Source organism: Anser brachyrhynchus (assembly GCF_964034855.1).
Source record: "Anser brachyrhynchus genome assembly, chromosome: 15".
Taxonomy (NCBI): Eukaryota; Metazoa; Chordata; class Aves; order Anseriformes; family Anatidae; genus Anser; species Anser brachyrhynchus.
Window position 1 is genome coordinate 13,284,182 of NC_137733.1, and position 22,547 is coordinate 13,306,728.

Sequence of the window (22,547 nt, forward strand, 5' to 3'; positions counted from 1 at the left end):
CGCACGGCAGCCGCGCCCATCGCGACGCTCGCTTTACGGCCGGCGCCGGCAACGCGCGTCTCCACGGTTACGGTCTCCGTGGTTACGGTCTCCCCTGGCGACGGGGGCCTGCCGGCCGGGGCCGCGCCGCCATGTCGGCCTGGCAGGCCTGGTTCGTCGCCCGCGCCCGCCGCAGGTTCGCCATGAGCCGCGAGTGCGCCCAGCTCCTGCCCCGCGTCTGCGCCGCCCTGGCCGACCCGCGGCAGCCCGGCTCCGACGACACCTGCCTGGAGAAGCTGCTCGACTGGTTGCGGGACCTGACGGAGCTCGGTGAGGGGCCGCCGGGCTCCTCCCGCCGTCCGCGGGTGGCCGAGGCTCGCCTGGGGGCCGGGTGGGCGGCAGGGGCCCGCCTCAGGGCCGGGGAGCCTCCCTCGGGGGCCCTGCTGGCCTCCAGAACCGCTGCTGGTGCCTGAGGCCTGTAGCGGGGTCCGGGCTCCAAATAAACCCAAGTTCCTGTCAGGGGGCTGTGTGGTACGGTCATCCCAAGCCTTAGCGCTGTGGGGTCGTGGCACAAGCGCTGGCAGTGACGCTCTTTTCTGTCCCCGCTTGCTCTAGAGCCTACCCTGAACGTGGTGCGGGACAACCCCTGTCTGACGGAGTTCTTCACCTCCGTCCTGGCGCTACCAGAGCCGAGCCCAAGCATCCTCTCCTTCACTCTGCGGTTGGCCGGGTTACTTGCAGCTTCGGAAGATTGTTTCCAGCACTTGCAGGTGAGTCAGGTGCCTCGCGTCTGCTTTTTTCTGTACTGAGGACTCATGGAAATGTACCAATAGTGTTTCTATTTCAATATCACATGCACTGAACAACTCAAGAACAGTGATACTGCTATGAAGACCTACAATCAAGTTATCCCTTCAGTTCCCACGTAAAGCAGCTGTCATCTTACTTCCATCTTGCACCAAACAGTGCTATCAATGTTAATAAGTAGTACTCCTCAGTTTCAGTTCAAAACGGTACATGGAATAACAGTGTCTCTAACACTAATTGCAAAATATCACATACACCTGGACAGATCCTTTAGATTTAAACTGCAGTAACAGATGTAGTTTTCCGGTTGAAAGGAAATCCTTGATTTCCTGCAAAAACATGGAACTTTTTAAAGCCCTATTTTATACAACAGAATACATTTGTAGAACAAAACTGAGAACCTGAAAGGCTTTCTTCAGGGAGGAGATACATGCAACATAAAGCAGAGTAATGGAATTTGTGTGTATGTAATTTTTCCCCAGAATCTTAAGAAACAAACAATTAAGCACTTACAGCTTTTAGTCGGTAAAAGACAGGGATGTTGCATTTAAGAATAAGATATGAAAATGTTCTATTTCAGTGTTGTTTCCAGCAAGAGAACATTTCACTACAGTATTTCTATTAGTGACTTGGATGACAGAGCAACCTCTCTGCAACCCTCTAGTCCCTTTGCTCGCTGTTTACTGTGTGAATTCTCTGTCCTCAGCAGGAGAACCTGTTGTTCAGGCTCTTTGGCTCAGGTGGGACGCTGAACAGGGCGGTGTGGGAAGATGCGTCTGTGCGAAGTGGCTGGGTGGAGGGCATGCACAGCATGATGCATCACCAGCCTGCCCTCCGCTTCCTCTGCAATGGCGGTGAGTACTTCCAGGACTGGTAACCCCCCAAATTCTCTTCGTCCCTTCCATTCCAGACTGTTGCTCAGGTGTTGATTGAGAGAGAGGAGTTTACATTTACGCAAGATAAAAAGCCATTTATCAAAAATACTCAAGTCACTGAAAGAGAGTGGGGTTTTTGTTAAATCAGTTATGTATTTAACTTTTTTTCAGCAGTGAAGATGGTGCCCTTTATGGAGGGGAGAGACGCCAATCTTATGGAACACAGGCTAAAAATAGCTTATAAATAAAAATACAAAAGGTTTTTAATAATTTGTACCAAATTATATTTTGGTACATTTAGATGTAATTTTAGAGCAGAAAAACTGATCAGGGACTCCGTTTCTTAACGCTTACAGTTGCAATCCCGTGTCCTTACACAGCTATTTAAGTTCTTCTGCTAACAACTTTAGATTCCCTCTATAAAGGGGTCTAGAAGACTGGATTGGTGTTAACTGTGCAGCATGTGGTCCTGGCCGTATGATGGTTAAGTGGTACTGTTGCTGCAATTCCCTTTTTTCCTTGCTGGCTGTGTCTGCAGATGGTACAGGTTCCTTCCATAAATACACTGTCGACTCTCCTAAGACTGCTAACGTTATACAGAAGTCTTCTTCTGTTCCTGAGTTACAAACACACCTGAGGATCTGAAAAAACTCTACTTTCTTCTTCTTTTGTTTGCTTGTACTTAAGGACTGGATAACTTTAAAAGGCATTAGAGACTACAAAATAAAATATTAAAAAACAAAACCAAAAAAAAAGGAAAAAAAAATGCCACATTTAAACCTGTGTGATACCTGTATTTGAATAATATGCAGTCAGACTGCAGCAAGGCTCCACAATAAGAAGGCAGCTGGTTTTTGTTTTTTTTTTTCCTCCACTGACTTTTGCTTTGTTTTCACACAGGAGGCATAGATGTAATTTTCACCCTGCAAGGAGATCCCAGCCTGTTTGTGGCTTCAGCTGCCAGTCAGCTTCTGGTGCACATGCTCACCCTCTCTGTAGAGTCTGAAACAACTACACCTCTCAGTGAAAAGGACTGCGACTGGCCAGCATGTGCCCAAATGATTATAAAGCATATAGAAGATTCTCTTCAATCTGGCTGTGCCTCTCATATCAATCAGTCACTAAAGCTGTTAACTAGTTTGTTTGGCAGTTGTCGAGCTACTTGGACAGAGGTACTTTGGTTACGTATAGCAAAGCAAGTGGAATCCTTCTTGATAGAAGACTCTGTTCAAACACGGCACATGCTGGCGAATCTTTTGCTAAACATGTCCAGGTGAGGATCTTCTGATCCAGTGATTAGAAATACCCGTTTTCCACCATCTGTATTAGTAGGACATATTACTTACGGTTCTTTCTTCGCAGGTCTCCTGTGTTTTGTGACACTGAAGGCAGTTTTTGGGCACTAGTGACATCTGCTCTGGAACACTTGACCCCAGTACAAGCAGGTCCTTTGGCAGTAGGAATTCTGAGTCTCCACAAATGGTAGGTGTTGTTGCTATGAAATTTTTGCACTCTGCAGATGTTCGCAGTATATCTGCTGTGTTTCTAAGACCTGTTTCTTCCCTGCACTGCATTTTTCACTATGTTGCTTAATATGTAGGATGGGTTGGCAAGAACCAGGCAAGTAGCTAACAAGCTTCAGACACTGATAATTAGAAAGGTAGTTTTAAAAACACAACTGAAAGGAGCCAATGTCACGTTCACATGTATACATTTGCATCTTATCTACAACCAGCCCATCTCAGAAAGAAATACCAGACTCCTTTAACTTTGGAAGTTAGGCCAAGGTTGATCATGATGGATACAATTCGACTGTCAAATCCAATAGTATTTGGTCAGTTTTCTCTTTCACAAAACCAAACTAGTGTAAGAACTTTCATTGCTGTCCAGCAGAAGCATGCTTCATGCAGACGTCATCTCTGACAACAGTCATAGCAAAGCTTATGTTAGAAGGAACCAGTAGAGGTGATCTAATTCAACTTCTTACTCGTTGCAGGGCTGACTTCAAAGATGGATCGGGTTGCTCAGGGCCTTCACCAGTTAAGTTCAGGTTTCCAAAGTTTCTCTGGGCAGCTTGTTCCAGTGCTTAATCAGTCTCACTCTGAAAAGTATTTTCTATATATCCAGTTGAAATCGACCCTGTCGCAATTTAAGATTATCGCCTCTTGTCTAGTTGTGCACCTCTAAGAAATCTACTGGCATCTTCTCTGTAAATCCCCTTTAGGTAGTGAAAAAGCATCAAGAAAACATCAGATGTTAAACGAATATAGCACATACAGATACTGATTTAAAGGCTAATTAACACCTGTGTCTTAAGATTTTTTTTTTTTTTGGACACAAAATGGCTCTGTCTAAACATTCTTCTTACGCAGGATTCCACTCTTCATTGCTGGATGAGGCTGCTTATGAATTCCATTTCTGCTCTCCTTTCAGTTAGCCAAGGAAGATTGGAAGGCGGCTTGAATTGTGATAACACTTTTATTGCTGTCACATTGCTGGCTTTTTAAAAAGCCTGTGTGAAAAACATTAATCTGCTCAATGTTTGGGGACAGATGTTTGGGAAAGAGTTGTAGTATTCTTGTTATGGTAACTGCTGTTTCCTCCTTGAAGCCCACAAGATGTGAGGATTCAGGCAATGACTGTTCTACTTCAGCCAATGGACTGTATTTTGAGAGCAGCCTCCCAGCCTCTGGAATACGCAGGTACAGTTGGGATAGAAAAGTTAGAGGCTAGTCTGCTTGCCAGCATTTTAAATGTCTGGTGCAGGCAAAACTGGAGGAAGAATAGGAGTCAAGGTCAGTAGCAGTGTTTGTGGTGAAGTGCAGCATCCTGCTGACAGTTGCATTTTAAGGGTTATTCACACTGCATCACCTGAAAATTGTAACTTGAAAAATCAACTTTAAAAATCACTGTCATTTGTAGTCAGTAATAACCTGAGCTTCTCCCTTGTTTGGTCCTCTAGGTTTGCTGGATGAGTCTGTTAGTGATCCCTCCACTGTTGAAAGCCTTCTGTCCTCCAAGTCATCTTGCGCTAGTCTCTTGTGTCAGACACTTGCTCATTTGGAGAAGCTGCTCTCTCTGGTAACGTTCGGAGAAGAAAAGAGCCTGGGGGTCAAGTTGGTCCTTGAAAGCTAGGATTGAGAGTAGTTACAAACGTTTGCAGTAGATCTTAACATAGAGAGGAGTTGGCAGCAGGGCTTCCGTATGTTATAAAAAAATAAAATGTAGCATGAGTCCAAATGGGAGAATGCTGGAACACTGAAGCTTGTAAAGGGAGTGTACTTTCCTTTAAATACACCTTCACAAGCTTTGTTACCGTACATCCCACCTACTGCAATTACCGATCCAGTGAAAAACAGATGGAACCGCTTTCCCGGGTAGTGAAAAGAATCTCCTTTCGCCTGTCCAGTAGTTCGTTGGGAAAGAGGAAGATTACTTTTTTGTAGTTACTAGCATTGTGTTACCTTAAGAACACTAGAAGTTGTAATTTTGCTGTGTCCTGACTAGAAACTCCTGCTCTGTATGCATGCCTGAAACATTTGCTGGAAACCTGCCTTTTTTTCCCCTTCCTATTAGATTCATTTGCCAGTGGATTTACCCTATACATCTTTGCTACGTTCTTTCGTGACAATATTGCAATTCTGTAGTGGCCTCCTGATTCCAGCTACTCCTCTGGGAAGCAAGATAAGCCAAATTTTGATTGGTTGCGGCAGAGTACAGAAGTCAGCTCTGGATGCCTTGGCAGCGCTTTCTGAACGGAAAGGTGAGTTAATCTTAGCTCTTTATTTTAGTTTTAGAAGTTACTTGACTAATCTATAATCACAGAATTTTCAATTTCCCTTCACCAATCTTTCTGAATGAAGACTATTAATTCCATTTCTTTGAAATGCATTTGTTTTTCCCCATTCTTCCTACTGTCTTGGCTAACCTTACTTTCTGTTGATAAGTTAGATCAGGTAGTGCTGTAATTAAAGAAGCTTAGCGATTGTGACAAGTTGAATATCTCTCCTTTTGAGGACTGTACTTTATTCAGTAAAACAGTATTATAATTTTCTTTCTTTCTGTGTTACGGGAGTTGAACTGTTCCCTTGTCTCAATATTGGTTCTTTAGTTTGGATTTGTTTGTTTTTAAAATGTTTCAGGCTGTGACACAGTCATAGGAAGTCTATTTGACATCCTTCTGGTGTACCTGGAGAGTCCAAACACCAGCCCTACTGTGAGTATAACACTAAAGAAAAAGCCAACTCTATTAGCTTAACCAGTGGGATAGAGTCTTAAGAAATAGTGTGACAGTAGTTGTTTCTTAGCACGGTTTCTGTTAGACTATCTGGAAGACTTGTTCTGGGCAGCTTGCAGGAAATAGCTAAAATGCTAGAGAGCGAGTAATGGACCAGTAAATTCGGTGTTCCTGAAAGGACAGGAGACCTCACATCTGAGAGTAGGACCAACGCACTCAACTTGACACGACCTTTAAATATTGAAGTCTTTGCAGTAAGTTTTTGTTTTCTTGCTCTTTGTCCAAAGGACTCAGATGGCAACTGCAAATCAAAAGCTGGAGACACTAACAATTTTTTTGTTTGTTTTTAAGTTTGAGAACAGGCATTATCTAGGAGTCTGCTAGAGATGTTATAATGTTATATAAGCACTGTTTATTTGTGGCTTACTTCTTAGTATGAAAGCATATGTTTTGTTTCCCCTGAGAATTTCTCTGTAATCCCGAGCCAAAACAAATTTTATCTAGCATAAAAGCAACAATGCTGCCTTCTGCAATGTAGTACATCTGCTTTATATTGCTTCAGGTACTGAAGAAATCATTTCAAGCTATGTCCAAATGGTTGGCACGCTTGCCAGAAATGTCCTGCTTCAACAGTCAGTGGCCAACTGAGAAGATTTTGCAAGGTAACAAAGCTATTCGAGTTAGGACAAACCGCAGCTAGTGGTACATCTGAAATCTGCTCTCACCTACCTTTCCCACTCAAAGCACTTAGGATTTGTTTATTTGCAGTTACGGTGAATTTAGGTTTATCTGCTCATATAGTGCTTTGAAGAACTCTGGGAGAAGCACACAGCATCAACAAAAAGGATTGCCTCAGATAAAATGATATAGAGGTTGTACATAGATTGCTCCGGTTAGGTTTGTCACCTTTCATGTCCATTCAGACCTGTCACTTGGCTTTCACAGATGTGTTCCTGGTGCTGCAGAAGCGTTTGTGCAGTCCTTGTTGGGAAGTACGAGATTCTTCTCTGGAGTTCCTCACCTCCTTGATTAAAAGCATGAGAGGTATGTGCAGAAATTTAATTGTTCAGATTAGAGGAGCGTTTCTTCTAATGATATGAAAGTCGGTAGGGCTTGTGCAGCATCTCTGACCTGTTACTGCAGGGAAAAGAAAGAAAAAAAGTTGAACCCTTTACTCTCAGACCATGATCAAAACCTGACAAAAAGATTGATAAACTTAACCTACTCTTCTGTAGAACTCTGATTGCTGTGTCTTCCTTAATGGTAGTTTTGGCAAGTTAAACTGAGGGGTGTTGAGACCGTCATCTCTGTTGAGACATATGTCAAAGTAGGTGACAGTGCCTAGGCAGATAATACTTTCCTTCTACTGAGTTTGCTCGGCAGTGGAATCTGTTTGTTTCCACTCAACAGGCTGGGGGCTGTGATATAGGAGGCTCTGAAAGCTTAGGTCTATTTTGCATGCTTTGAATTAACTACTGCTTCTCGGCTTTACTAGTAGCTCAAGCACTGCAGCAGGTAGCACTAAGGCAACATTAATTCTCCTACAGTAGCTCTGTGATGTTAGAATAGAGGAGGATGTTGTCTCCCACTGCTGTCCCCAGGTCACAGAGGGAATATCCAGCACACTCAGCTCTGTTAGCATTCTACCCTGCAGCCTTTCCCAGTGGTGCTGCTGTGGTTGCATTCTTTTTCTTTGCCGTATGCCTCAAAACCAATAAGGGAGGACGATATTTTATCCAACTTTAAGCAAAAATGTAAGTTTGATGAAGCTGAAGCCATGTTGCCATTTACCTGGAGGAAGTCTTTCCTCACCATTAGAACAACTGCAGGTAGATTTCTCCAAAATCTAGCATTAAGCAGGGCTTGACTGGAAGTCACCAAGCTGCTGCGAAACAGGGAGCCTTACACAGGGTGTCTGTGCTCCTGTGAGCTCTCTGCAGTGGCTCAACTCACTGGCAGCTGTCCCTGCAGTCAGCAGGCGTCGTTGTACGATGCAAAGAACTGTTTGTGTTGGAGAAAACTTCATGCTCTGAGAGAATAAAGCCTCGCTGCTTTGGATTGCTGTCTTGCTTACAGACCAGGATGAGTTCAGGGAGTCCCTCCTGTCTTCAGAGGTGCCAAAGCTTACAGAAAATCTTCTTGAGGATCCAGAGAGCTACGTGCGAGCGAGCGCTGTGACTGCTGTGGGACACTTGACCTTCATTACTTACTCTCTTCCAGAGTCAGCTGTCGCAGGGAATCAGTACAATAAAGAGGTATGATAACTTGTATAGCTCACTGCAGACTTGAGCGGAACCACACATCAGTTTACTGCTGTATTACAACTTACTTTCTAAGTCACCTGCAGTCTACTGCAGGCATATTACACAACCAGTAGTGAAAAAGGACTGAATTTTTCTGATCTATATATATTAGATTTTTTTTTTGGCGCATGTTCCTCCCCTCCTTTTACTTTCTTTGTCTTCTGACATTTAGGACACTACAGCAAAGCTTCAAGATATCTTGTCGACAGACCCAGAGAGCTTTCCTCGGAGGGCTGTGATCAGCATCTTCACCAAGTGGCTGAAACAAGGCTGCACAGGTCAAGCGGAAGATACAGAGCAGTTTGTCTCTAGAGCGATCCAAACTGTAGAGCGCGACTTAGACTGGGAAGTCAGAATTGGTGGGTTGGAACTGGTTGAAGTTTTCTGTGTCCAAGCACTTTGCCGAGTTGGCCTTCCTAAATGCCCCTATGCTCCTGCCTCATCCACAGTCACTAGTTCCATTCAGCAGAACGAGTCGCTGCAGATATTTTGCCGAGCAAAACTGTTCAAGTTTTTGTTTTGGTCTTTGTGTGACTATGACAAGCCAGTGGGTCAGAAAGCCTGTGATATACTGCTCGTCTTAAGAGCTAGTCTCTCTCCAAGTAGCATGCTGAAAGATTGCCAAGGAGCTGGAGATTTATCTGCCGGACGTGGCATTCCTTGGTTGCAAAGGACTCTAAGGCAGGGTTCTCTGGCTCAGAACTTCCCAACAGATGCTGGTAATGGGGTGGACTTTGAAGATCCAGAGAGCATGATGCTAGCTTTGGGAACAATAGACTTAGAAGAACTACACGATGAACTAAATAAAAGTAGTGACCATGTAGAGAAAAGCCCTCAGTCCCTTTTAGAGGACATCCTCGCTACTGTGGGGACCATAGACGAGAATGAAGCTGACTGTTACTGAAGACATGTTTTGCTCTGAGGGAAGAGTGCTGAAACAGTTCTATTCTGGAGGAGAATTTTTGCTACCAGTCTTAAGTCTTTCTTGAAAGGAGATAAAAAAACATTACTCTGAATGGAGAAAAGGTTGGTTTTGTTAGCTGTTAAAGAGGTTAGAAAATCTTTGCTTTAATACTGATGATTTTATTTAAAGTACAGTTTCTAATGAATTGATCTGTTTTTTTTAAACTAAATAAATTCATTTGTTCTGTTTTTTAGTTGCGTGTATCTTAAGAAAGCACCAGACCCTGCCTACATAAGGAAACATTTTTTAAAAAACTAAACAGTGAATGAAAACAAGTTACTGCGTGCTCCTTTTCGAGCCAGAGTAGCTAAACCTGATCAAGACTCGTTTCTAAGAAATTCTAGTTTTTACCTTGTCCATATCTCCATTCTAGAAACAAGCGTTCTCAAGTTCTCTATTACGTTTTGAGGCCTAGTGGAGAAGGTAGCATTCAGAGAGTCTTATGTACTGATTACAAATGTTCTTTCATAAAGAAAGGTAATGTTAACATACCAGTTTAATCTCAGCAACGACACTAAAAAAGCTGACATTAGTTGAAGCCAGAAGCAGGTTTATTTCACTGAATTTTTCAAGTGCTCCTATTCTGCATTCTTAAGGAACTACGATAGCTTCTAAATAGTATGAGAAATTGACACCTGCAGATTTTCCCATCATAAAATAGATCCATTGTTAGCTTTGGTTAAAAAAACAAAACAAAACAAAACAAAATCAACAACAACTAGAAAACAGCAGCTGTAGGGAAAATGGCAACACTTTCCTGAAGGGAAAAAAAAAAAGCTTTTTTTTTTTTTTTAAGAAAGCTCAGGGAAGATGGGAACACTATATTTTTATTTACTCCAATGTCTCACCTTATGCTAAGAAACCTTCCATAACCTAGAATAAAAAGCAGTACCTTTAGTAGGAGTTGGACAACCCCTGCTGTATTCCTTTCTAGCGCTCAGGTGTTCGCCTCATTTATTCTCCCTCAGCCTAGGGAGGGACAGGAACACAACACTCATTTTAGGCTAATGGAGGCTGTAGCATTTGATGCAGTGAAATAACTTTCTCATACCATTTCATCCTGCACTATAACGCCTGCAGCAGTACAATGGGGTGAGATGTAGTTTTAATTTCATGCTGCTGAGGTTGAAGATGGACTCTATGCCTTTTTATGAAGTCAGTACACTTACCTATTGCTTTGTGCACACCTTTATGTATGACACAGCTCTTGGATGTTATAACAGAAGCTGTTACTAGAAGAAAGCAGCTCTGCTTCTGCTACACAGTTCTACCTGGGCAGGGCCTATACCTGGTCAGAGACAGAAGATAGAAAATAAAAAATCAGGTCTTTGCCTGCCATTGCATTTTTTCTCAGAATCTGAGAGAGTTAGTTGCAGAGAAGACAATTAATTTTAAAGAAGTGTGAATTGTTTGTGGAGATTTAGCAAGCCTGTCTAGTAAAGGGATTCTAATTCCAAAATTAGCGTTACGTGTTGGCAATATCAGATATGTTCAGTTATGCTTCAGGAAAGGAGGCAGCAGGTTGCTGAGTAAATGTCTTCCTCCTGTTCAGCACTAGAATTCTTGGATTGCGCAGTTTGAATAATTCCTTGGAGTCTCAAACATCAGCAAATTGAACAAATGTCTTCTTACAGAAGGGAGACTCCAGTGCATATTACCAAGGTCTCTTGACTCCCAGTCCTATTAACTTTTAATGGAACTTTTTCCCTTTTTGTAAGGCTGGGGTGATGGTGACATTGTTAAGTTTATACTGCTTTCCTAATTGCGGTCCAAAGTCCTGTTTAAACACAGGATGCTTGTTCCACTAAAAATCAGATGTGCAACAATTTGATCCTTATCTTTGGAAGGGGAATTAAAGACTTCTTTCATGTTTCATTAAAACCAGGTCTCCGTCTCCAGCTGTTAGGTGGCTCAATTCTGATTTTGTACTTCCCTCACTTCTGAACTCACTGCATTCCCTTACTTTGTTTTCTCTGCCTCTCTGGCTATGGCAGAGTCTTGCTGAGGTGCTTGTACTGACATCCTGCACCTGATAAGTGGGAGAAATAGTCGTAAACATCTGAGCAGCATGAGGAACAAATGCCAGGGAATAGAGAGATTAATGGAGATGAAAGTAAAAGAGAAAAACAAAAACAAAAACACTTGCGTTTCTACAGAAAGATTGCAGTGAGATTTGTGAGCTGAAAGTTTAGCTACCAAATTGGTAAACACACAACAGCTACTAGTGCAAATCATCCGTCTTGCTGGGGAGCAATACCTTCTCTAGGACCTTGTTAAGAGCACATGTGCAATCTCCACCCCACTGACTTACATCACCTACCTTTTACCTACCAGAGCTCTTTTTGCACCTCCACAAGACCCTTAACCCAACCACACAGCTTTCTGCTGGGTTAGGGTTTTACGCTGTTCACTGTTCCTTGCCAAATAACTGTGAACTTGATGCACCTGGAGGAATAGGGTCTACCTTCCAAGGCCATATTCACACTCGAGAAACGGACTTATCACCCCCCAGCATGCATACTGACCCTTCAGTCCCGGTGCCACTGCTGCTTACCACTTCGCACCATGAAAACAGTGGTCCTGGAATAAACTTTACGTTTCTGTCACATGCCAAGGACCCCAGTGATATGAAGAAGGTGGGCTGCCTGGCCTTTAGTTACGGACACGAGAGAAAGCTGCAAGCTGCCTTTCTGGGATGAGTTTCTGTGGAAACCGCTGCTCTCACACCATCAGCGCTGTGGCTGTACAGTTCCTGCAGGAGGCAGGCACCACCGAGAGAGTTTTCCCCGTCCTCACGCTACAGCTGATTTCAGCAAAGGCTGTGCCAGGCATGGGCCTCGTTTAACGTAAGAGGCACCAACACTCAGGACTGTCATTTATTTTAATGTGGCTTGCGGGTGGCAGGCAGCAGCAACACAAGTGGTATCAACACAGAACATCACAGATGAGAAAAATCCACATCTCTGATGGCTGATGCTGTGAATGAAGATGACAAAGCTCATTTCAGCCCTTTATCTGAACAGGGGCAATGTAAGCTTTGTTTCCTGATCTATACATAGGTATGAAATTCCTAGGGTTGTTTTCAACACATTTCAACAAAACTGAAAAAAGGATTTATCCTCTAGCTACTCAGACTCAAATAGACATGGTGGTGAATAAGCATCTTTGGCTCTGTCCTACATAGTAATGGCTTTACAAAAACTGCCAAAAGAATGGTAGTTAATTTTCTGTTTTAATACACTGGACATTTAAAATTCAAAGAATATTCTTTGCCTAATTATACTAATTGCATCATGTAAGTGAAAAATGAGCCATAAGTGTCTAAGGCTGTTGCTTTAGCTTAGATACCTGATCTGTGATTACAGATCAGCTCAGGCATATCTTAGACATTTCTTTTGTCCATCTAGTAAAACTTGCTCTACCTTTCAATACATATTCATCAAGGCTTTTAAAAGCCACCGTGCGTTACAGAGGAAACTCATCAGCCAGCTTCACTGCCCAAGTTCTCAGCAATTTACAATGGAAAAATATATCAGTAGCAACACCCCTGTAGTCTGTGTCATTTCCCCTCAGCACAGTGGTTTCTGTCCTCTGCTGAGAAATAAAGCACCACTTAACACGTCCAGACCTCAGCCTGCGTCAGACCTGCTTCTCCACAGACAGGCCAGACCTTGCACATAGCCTTGTGAGCCGGCACACAGAGAAGTGTCTTTCAGACAAGTGGCGTGCCTGTGCAGAAAAGAGGGAACAAAGCTGGTGATGTTCCACTGCTGCTGTAATGAAAGCATTCAGGGCTCTGCAAACACACCCTGGATATGCCTATAACTCACCCCCGGGTGGAAGGGAAAACAAGCAGCCCACATCAAGAGCCCCTGCAATACTAAAGGAGGAATTACTGCTGTCTGACCATCAGTAATACCAATACCAAATCTCTGCAGACAGCTCGGCGGCATCACGCCGTAAAGGATGTATTTACCACAACCAGGTGACAGGGCTGGGAAATGCCTTTCACGTGCCTGCCTCCAGAACAAACCCAGCCAAACCAAGTCACTCCCCTGCTCATTCTGCAGCCACAGGGGGCTGACCGCAGGGGCAGGAGCGTACCGTGCAGGACAGAGGTTGTCCCAGCCCCTTTTGGAGACTTTTCCCAGTTAGCCCAGGTCAGGTGTAAATTACAACTGTAATCCTAAAGAGTTCGAGCTGTGGACTACCCATTTTCACACCCTTTTAGTGCTAGGTAGGGGGGGAATTACCCTTAGGATGTAAATACACTTTCAGACCTTCAGATTCCTCCATTTCCTTGTCTCTTGGTCTTCACACTTCTGTTGTCTTCATTCACCTCATACTCTCTGAGCTTTCAGGCTGGGTTGGTGGAACAGAAAAGACAGCTCACGTTGCTATGCATGGGGACGCCAGGGCTGGCCTCACTGTCCCTCACTGTTACCACCCCAGCGCTGCTCAGGGAGGTGACATTTCAGCCACAACCAGGCCCAGGGCTGGGACATTTCAGCCACCAACAGGCCCTGGGCAGAGGAGCTGCACCACCAGAGCTGGCAGATAGAGAACCAGGCTGTACATTTCAAAACAAGACATGGCCCAGTCATGCTGGCTCCAAAATAAAACCTTATTAGGCTGCATTAGCCATTTCACCTGCACTTCTGGTGTGCACAGGCCTTGATATGGGCCGGGGCAGGGGCACAGGTGAGCCCTGGGGCTCGTTGCCTTCAGGTGCACCCTTTTGGGACGGGTCTGACAATTACAGCTCTCACTAGGTGCCAACAAGGAAAAGCTGCGGTTAGAAAACAAATGGCAGCTGTTGCTAAGTGACAGCATCCACAAAGGCCTGTCACAGCCATGGGACAGGCCGCTGCAGCCACACAGCAACTCCATCTTGTCTGTAGAGCTGAGGGAAAAAATGCTGGTTTCATTACTTTCTGGTAACCTTAACCAGAATATTGTATGGTTTGGGTTCCGACAAAGAGCACTGTGAGAACAAAGCTGAGGCCTACACTGAAACCAGAGAAAGCAAGTTTGGTTCAAAAACATCTTTAATATTGTATGCTCTTTCAACTTACATTTTTTCCCCCCAGTGAAATAGTGCACAAGACAAAATCATGGCTGTATTGGGTAGAGTCCATTTCTGATTAACAGGAAATAAGTGACAAAATTTTCCATGAGGGTCATTTGAAAGAAAAAAAAAACAACATAAAAAAAACAACACACACAAAAAACAATGCCACACCTGTCAGCTTCCAAAGCAAACCCGTGGGCTACATTTAGCACTGAGTGTTTCTGTAACATTTGAAAAAGATAACTTTTTCAGAGCTGCAAACAACAAGTGTCCTCACAAATATTTAAATTGGAACTTGAAAATTACATAAAGTGATGGGTGAGTTATTGAGGAGCCTGGGATCTGGCAGGGCACAGAGGGGTCACTTGCTCCAGTGAAAGGGGTGGGAGGAAGCCGTACTAGGTCCCTAAACACCATTTTGCCTGCGTGGAGTATTGCAAATCCCAAAAGAGGAGAGAATATAATTAGCATGACTGGCAGCTTAATACAACCAAGGAAGAAACATTTTTAAAAAAAGAAAGGAGTATTACAACCAGGCTGTGTACAACTCGCTCACCCTACATACTACTACAGACTTTAAAATAAAACACACACCAAAACCAAAAGCTGTCTGAGGCTGTGCTGGCAGCAGAAACAAAGGGACCAATCCATCAACCCCCTGTGAACAGATAGGAAGTGACCAGGATACGTCACCACACATCTGCCAAGTGGAGGAGAAGTGCACAAACGTGTGAGCAGCTCAGCAGGCCCGAACGCACGCGTGTGCTCCGTGCCAGCACAACCACACAGCCAAACACGAGGGATCACCTCCAGCTGCCAGAATAGCACATTTTGGTGTGAAACACCCGGCCAGGGCGCTTGTGGCCACTGCTGCTTCAAGCAGCCATTCTCAGGGACTGCTGGGCCAAGTTACGCCCTTTCCTAATGAATTCTCTTCCAGCTCCAGAAGCCTCAATTTCCAATGCCGGGTCTAACAGCTCTGACCCTGCCTATGGCTCTAACACGTGAGCTCGTGCCAGTGTGATCAGGGCTCATCCAGGCGGATAAAGCCAACTTGACTGTTGCCTTTGGTCACTGTCTCCCCGATAACTTATTAAACACTTCTGTCTTGTGCATTCTTCCAGAGAAAAATGTGATTTTTTCCCTCCATTTTACTTAGAAATGCAGCTAGCTAGCTGTAGATTCTTCTAGCTATTCTCCTTATTGCTCAGATTGCTTCTCCACAGCTGGGTGTGCTCCATGCCAGCATTAAAGCCCTGTGCCCCTGCTCTCCAAATCACACAGCACCCATCGCAGTGCAGAAGAGGGTCTGAGTGCTCAGCAGCATTAAATTAACCAGCCCAAAGGTGCAGCCCAGCCAAACAAGAGGCATGTCCTCCTCGCACGCTGCAGCAGGGCTTAGCCATGGTGGTACTACAGACGTGTCATCGTGGAGAGAAGCAGAGAGACCTCCAGCCTCTCTTAATTCCTGCTGCTGGGAACTTCTGCCCCACAGGGATCAGCCAGGCCTTCCTCCCTAGTTTGGGAGCATCTTCTCCACCCTTTGTTTATTGTGATGAGATCAAAGATCCATCTCCATGGAAACGTCTGAGCTCAAAGAGCTTCTGCACTACAGCTCTGCGTCCTGCTCCCAGGCTTTGGCACTGTCTGTTTAAACAGAAGCTTTGAGATTCAATGTATCAGCACTTGGGTCTCTACATAAATGGCTTGATTAGTAATAATTGATAGCACGAGCAGCACGTGTATAAATAGCATATGCCACAGAGCGGGAACAGCATGGCAAGCTCAGGGGTTTCACTAAAGATTTGGGGAGATTCCCTCTGAAATGAGGACTAGATGTGAGAGAACGCCTTGTGCAACACAGCCAGTAGGCATGCATTTTGTAACCCGTGGGCTTTTGCTCTGGGGCTAGAACAGGAGGGAGTCACCATACCTGTTGCAGTGAGCTTTTATCAGCTCCAGGTGCATCCACAGCCCATGAAGAGTGTGGTGTCCAGCTGTTCATGAAGGCATCCTGTGGCTCCTACTGCTTCCATGCTGTCCAAAGTAGACGAGGGACACGTGTGCTCTTCCACAGCTGACACACAGCCACCTACTGACCTTCATCCCCACATCCGAAGTTGGACTTCCAGCAGACCTAGAGCCCAGGCCAAGGTGGGCAGTGGCTGGAGTCCCTTACCTCCCACTTCACACAGTTCATCTGCAAGGATGTTTAGACTCCCCCAGCAGAGACAAATAGCAGCACAACACCCAGCCCTGCAAAGCCTGCATGAGTTCTGCACTCATACTGCTCCCTTGGGAGTGGCAGCCGCTGGGGGCTCAGCTGCTGGGTCACTCCAGTGATTTCCCTTCTGGTAGCACTGAGCTCCAACTCCTCCGGCACAGTCACTCCTACAGCTAAGTCCCAGGAGAGGAAAAATAAAAAGAAATAAAGGAGACAGACATGGTTTATGACATTTTTATTCCCTGATCAGCTCACCACATGGCCACACAAGCTGCTGAACCGCTGCACTGTGGGCAGGAGCGACCAGCCAGGAGGGAAAATACACATCGACAGAAAGTAGATGTGGAACTGCAGCTCCACAAGAAATCCTGGATTCAGTTTAAGCCTCGTAAGAGCAGAGGCCAGAACAAGAAGAGAAGCAGAACTCGCTTGTGAGGCTCACATTTTCATGGATGTGTCCTGAGAAGTGAGAGCAGCAAACAGCAAAGCGGAGCTGACAGCGCTGACCTGGAGAGCATCAGGCAGAGCCTGTGGCAGGACCAAGCCCCATACATCTCGCAGCACTGCCGGGGCCAGATCCGGCTCCCGCGGAAGTCACGCCACATCTTGCTACTGCTTGCAGCAGTGGTGAGCCCCAAGTTGCCCATATGCACACAGAATGTTATTTTTATAATCATATTAAAAAATTTCAGAATAGCAACTGTGCAGAGAGCAACCCAGCTGCCAGTGTTTAGCCTTATCCTAGGGCACAGGCAGAATATGCTAGGCATGAATTAATACCGCATAAGCTGCACCATGCTGAGTTTCGTGGCTTAATTATAAAAGTGAAAGCAATAATCAGGGGATCTGTAAGGCTAATAAGTGTTCTGAGAACACTGAGTGTGACACAAGAGCCACAGCCAGTGTGACAGGACATGAACGCGTTTAAAAAGCACATTAATCACACGCTGCACATTAATTCACAGCTGGCTTCCAATGACAGCACTTGGCCTTTAGCCACCTTCGTAGCATCACTGTGCACAAGCGGATCAGCACCCAGCCCAGAGCAAAGCAGCCTGCCCATGAGCACAAGTCCCAGCCAGGACACAGAGCTCAGCCCGACAGGACACGGACGTGAGCTCAGGCTGAAAGCTCCGCAGCCCTGCGACTGCCCCCCGCCTTGTGCCTTTACACCCGGGCTCAGTTTAGCAGTAACACCGGTACCAGCATCCGCCTGGATGCACAGCACCATTCACAAGGTGAAAAGCAAAGCAAGGAGAAAGTCCTGGTGAATTCTCCAGATGTCTCTGCAGTGAAACCCTTGAAAGCGCTTCCATTTCCCAGTGTCTCTAAGAAAACCTCTCCTCTCCATCTTGTATCTCATCTCACTGCAGCTTTTTAATTACACAGCTCAATGCGGGACTTATTCTCAATATAGAAACATGGGAATCTGTGAACAGGTTTCTAGAGTGTACTGTCTCCAGTGCGATTATTGGCCATGTGAAACTTGATGTCCAGGTGTCTCTCTTTTAGGCAAAACTATGACAAAGCTTAAAATGGAGACAGCACCAAAGAGAACCCCTCCACCACCACTATCACACAGCAACCCCCGAATTCCTCTAGCCTAAGATACCAGCATAGGAATTTTCCCAGCCCTTTACCAGCTGCCGCTATCAGCAAAGTGCTCCTTGGGCTGAAATGCTGCAGGACTGGGTGCCAGCCCCAGCTGCAGAAGGAATAACGAAGCACTCCCAAACATCCACTTCTGCCCAATAATTCACTGCATCTGAGACAGTTTCCTTGCTGCAAACTCCTCATCCTCTAGCCCTCCTCAAAGGGCAGCTCTCTTCACACTTCTTTGTGTGAAGATCTATTATCAAAGAAAAGCATTACAAAGGAAGTATCTGCTCTTCTTCTCTTCCTAATAATCCCAAATTTAACTATGTCCTACTTAACACCCCCTCTGGAACCAGGAAGCGAGATGCTATTTCTGCTGGCCTCGATACGTGAACTCTGCTGAATCCCAGGGAAGGCACAGACCGGGCTGAGTTTAAAGGCGGGGATGGGTTGTTCAGGCAGCGGCCTCGTTCCTCAGGGGTCCCAAACCTTAGTCTGAAGCCAAGAGGTAGCAATCCTCAACATTTCCAGCAGAAAAATTAAAAATAATACAATTAAATTAAAAAAAATGTTAATCAGTCTGTACAATCCCTAGATACTCTACGCCAGACCAAATTCTTGCTCTAAAGTTGCACTCTCCTTGGTATGGAAACCTATCTGCATCCTCCTCTGTGAAGACTGAGGAACCTGAAATTGCTCCTTCTCTTGGCACCATGGACCATCCACACTGACTTCCCACAGGGAGATTTCAAATGTGAGATTGGTAGTAAAAAGGGAAAACAACCCTGCATATGAGCAGAGCTTGGGGCAAGATAAATTCTCCTGAGATTAGCACGAAGACAGATTTGAAGCAGCCATTACCCAGCTCACTGGGTGGAAAGCCCCTTCTCAAGGGTCTCAAACACAAGTTTTAAATCTGAATAAACCCACAGCATTAGAAGGTGCCCCGGATACATGTGGAAACATGCTCCAGTAACAGATTGGCAAATAAATGGCTCCCGCAGATCTTCTGCCCAGTGTTTTCATCTTCATTTAATAGCTGTTCTCCTTTTCCCTCCCTTCCCTTCCCTCTTCCCCCAGCATCAGCTTGTAACAGCAGATTGCGCTCGCTAATCAAAGAGGGGCCGGGCTCTCTGTGTTTGTTTCTTAATGTCTGTGTCACTACAGTAACACCAGCCAAACACTTGTTTTCATTAATGTTGCTCCCCAAGCCTGCCAATGGAGCCCGGACCGTGCCAGGACACAGCAGAGAGGGACAATTTCGCTGGTCGGGCACAATTCCAGATGGAGCACGAGCACTGCCTCGGGGACACTGATGTCTCCACTCTATCACCTACCAGAAGGTGCCTGCTGCTCTCTTCTTCTCCTCCACCATCCTTCACTGCTGCTGCTCCTAGCTGCTCCACGGGGAATTTTGAAAGGAATCATGAATTAAAAACAAAACAAAATGACCCAAGCATGATACTCACATCACTATTGACCTCCACAAGGTTTATCCCTGGGGCTGTTTAGGGGAGGGCGATGGATGGGGCACAAGGCAGCATCCCCGAGCACGTCCTGGCACTCAGATGAGGATGGTTTGGGTAGTGCCCAGAGCAGCAGCTGGGCACAGGAGGAGCCTTTCCAAGCACCAGGACAATACAACACATTTTTAAAGGGTATCGTCGTGAGTGAGTCTCCCTTTCATGCCCTCTGATGTACACAAAGGGCCAAAACAACTGATGTCAGAGAGGAAGCCAAAGCTCCTGTGGCCTCATCTGACAGTCCCTCAGACTGTCCTGTTCAAGCAGGATGCCTGCTTTAATAACTCCTCTCCTGCTTCAGACTCTCTAGCTAGAACCACCTCACTGTAGAGCAGCAACAGAAGACTAGACCGGTATTTCTGTGCATCCCCCAGTTCTCCCCCGGTGCACGGCACAGTCGCAGGGTGAAGCAGCTCCTTGAATGGCCGTGGCAGCGTTTGGACCAAGAGCAAAGTAACCACTCGTGACGCAGCCTTCTGCAGGGCTGACCAAATCTAGGTCTGCTCTTTGTGGTCAAAGAGCAGCGAGCGAACAGGGGATGAACCCGTGGTGCTTTGTCTAGACTGATACTAATACCCAAACTTTCTTAAAGCTTGCTCGTGTGCACTCATGCTTTGTTGTGGTGGTACAGACTGATAATGAAAGTAATCCTGGCCTCTTCAGAACCGCCTGCAGATCACAAGAATACAGAAGTAACACTGACTTTTGAACGGCCCAAACTCCAGTAACAGGACTGTATTTCACACCTGCAGCGAGCAATTTGCTATCTGAAAAATACCTGCCCAGATATTCAGAGCACAGCCCTACCAGCAGAGCCTCTCGAGAAGCCCTGATCAAACTGAAACGCAAGAAAAGCTGAAGAAGGAGGCGGGAACACAGGGGGAAAGACCCCCCATGGCAGCACAGGGAACTGTCCCTGCAGGCTGCTGAATCGCCTGTGGTCCCGGGGGACACGTAGGAGCTGCCTGCAGGGACCCAGGGCAGCACCACCGCAGCTGCCCAGGAGCGATTTAGGAACACTCCCCAGGAACACAATCTGCAAGTCATTTCTAAAGGACCAGATCGAACCACGAGATCACCTTTCCGAGCAGAGCAGAGCAGAAAGCACCACGTTTCATCCCATCCCTGCTGTGCCGAACCCAGTAACATGTGCTTGGCAGAAGCCCATCTTGCAGAAAGACATCTTATCCTGATTGGAAAACGCTAACATATGGAGAGACTTTCACTTTCCTCAGTGATTTGTTCCAGCAGCTAATCAGCTTCATTCTGAAAAAAATTAATGCCTATTTTCTCATTTCAATTTGTCTGGCTTCAGCTTGCAGCTGTGAGTCTGGGCCACATCTCTTCTCCCTCACTTAAACAGCTCTTGGATACCTGGCCCTTCTCCTTGGGGCGATATTTATATTCTGCTATACAATTTTCTTCAGATGAACGGTGCGGTTTCTTAAGTTCCAGTCCTAGGCACTGTTCTGGGGGTGTTTTCATTGCATCCCCCCTGGGGATGTGCTGCTGCACGAACTCCCCTGTGCTCACCTACCAAAGGCAGGCAGCTGTGTTACACCCCCCTGCTCGGAGGCAACGCATCACGGCTTGGCCAGGAAATACAACTCGGCACAAACAGTGGGGTTTGGTGCAGAATAACGATGGCTGCTGCTCGCTGCAGATAAAGGCTGCTTGTGGTGAGCATCACGTCTCCGCTGCCACCAGCCTTCATCGCAGCTGAGCTAAGGCTGAGTGCAACCACCCCGGTGCTGCTCCGGCCCTAAAACTCTTTCCTAAAACCCTTCCCGGCCTTAAAACTCTTTCCCTCTGATCCACTCCACATCCGCCCTCTATAACTCCTGGCTCACTTCTCATCCGATTCCTGGCCACCTCCTCCTCCCTTTTCCCCTTCCTGTCACACTGATCTTCTCTTAATAAAGCCACTCACCTCCTAAAAAGCCTCAGAGTGGACGTGTGGCTGTTTCCCCACCCATCACTCTATTCCTGATCTCAATCTCCCTCTCACAGGGACTCCCCACCTCCCCCTGTACCTGCCCAGGATCAGCGCACCATCACAGGATCGTTACTAACAGCATTTATCCCGTTTTGTCGTATTTACCTGTGCTGACCAGTCAGTGGGCTGGCAGCTAAGCCAAGTATTAAATATTGAGGTTAGATGTGATAGGTTTCTGAGCAAAAACAAACACGGCAAAAAGAGGCGTTCCTGGGCGCGCTGTGTCTGGAGAGTGTTTTTGTCTGGTTTAGCTCTTGGCTTCCTCAGGGCAGGAGCCGCCTGCTTGGGGTTGTATTGCTCTGAGCAGGCTGGTGGTGTGCAACAAGCAACTCACAAATAGATCATTTAAGTTAATTAATACAAATAAACTCTAATTATAAGCACTAGCCAATTAAAACAGCACAGAGGGCATCTGCGCTTTGGCGGGCAGATGACGGGGATGCTGTTGCAAGGCCTTAGGACTTGGTCCTGCCCTCCCCGCCCGCTGCGTCCCGGGGAGGTTTCCCACAAGGAGGCTGAAGCCGCCGCTACTCCACTCGTCCTGATTAGGACAGCAGCAAATTAAGGCAGTTTTTCACCAGCAAAGCTCTCAGTGCCCTAAGAGCAATGCAGAGCCCACGGATGGCAGTCTGCAGCACGCGTTTTTTTTTTCTTATTCAGTTCTTGCTAACCCCACAGCACAGCACGGAACAATTTGTCCTCTTCTGTGGCCACTTTGGCTAGTGGGAAATTTCTGCTGGTCCCCCCTGAAAAGCCCTCGGCTGTGCTTGCAGCATGGGGGCTGCAAGGACCACTGCAGCTCCTGAGCCTGTAAACAAGTTTTATTCTTTACATCAGCTTGAGTCACTCGGGGACAAGCTCTGGTCCCAGCCAGGATGTTCCTTTGTCCTTCCTTGTAGGGATGGCAGAAACGAAGGATCAAAGCACCGAAAGAATCAAAACATGAAAGCTAGAATATATGAAGCAATGGGG

At 46.1% G+C, this 22,547-nt stretch overlaps 1 protein-coding gene and 1 long non-coding RNA gene across 7 annotated transcripts; one reads left to right on the forward strand and one right to left on the reverse strand.

Moving 5' to 3' along the window:
- The first annotated feature begins 76 nt into the window (after positions 1-76).
- On the forward strand, positions 77-9,353 carry BRAT1 (BRCA1 associated ATM activator 1). Of its 2 annotated transcripts, none has more exons than XM_080556414.1 (13): positions 77-309; positions 595-749; positions 1,493-1,640; positions 2,562-2,934; positions 3,024-3,143; positions 4,272-4,363; positions 4,624-4,742; positions 5,238-5,424; positions 5,804-5,877; positions 6,461-6,560; positions 6,844-6,942; positions 7,975-8,153; positions 8,374-9,353. In XM_080556414.1, exons 1-13 carry the CDS (start codon positions 132-134, stop codon positions 9,103-9,105), a joined length of 2,556 nt encoding a protein of 851 aa, XP_080412540.1. In that variant the 5' UTR covers positions 77-131; the 3' UTR covers positions 9,106-9,353. The 2 variants fall into 2 exon arrangements, with proteins under 2 accessions (XP_080412540.1, XP_080412541.1); XM_080556415.1 differs by having other exon boundaries at positions 78-309; positions 1,496-1,640.
- On the reverse strand, positions 9,137-20,677 carry LOC308178201. 5 transcript variants are annotated; one of them, XR_013939634.1, is made up of 4 exons: positions 13,816-13,919; positions 13,446-13,527; positions 11,720-12,894; positions 9,137-11,194 (listed from the first exon to the last, which is right to left on the reverse strand). It is a non-coding gene; the product is annotated as an uncharacterized lncRNA (long non-coding RNA). The 5 variants fall into 5 exon arrangements; XR_013939631.1 differs by lacking the exons at positions 11,720-12,894; positions 13,816-13,919 and adding an exon at positions 20,659-20,677; XR_013939633.1 differs by lacking the exon at positions 11,720-12,894.
- Between the last annotated feature and the right edge of the window lie 1,870 nt (positions 20,678-22,547).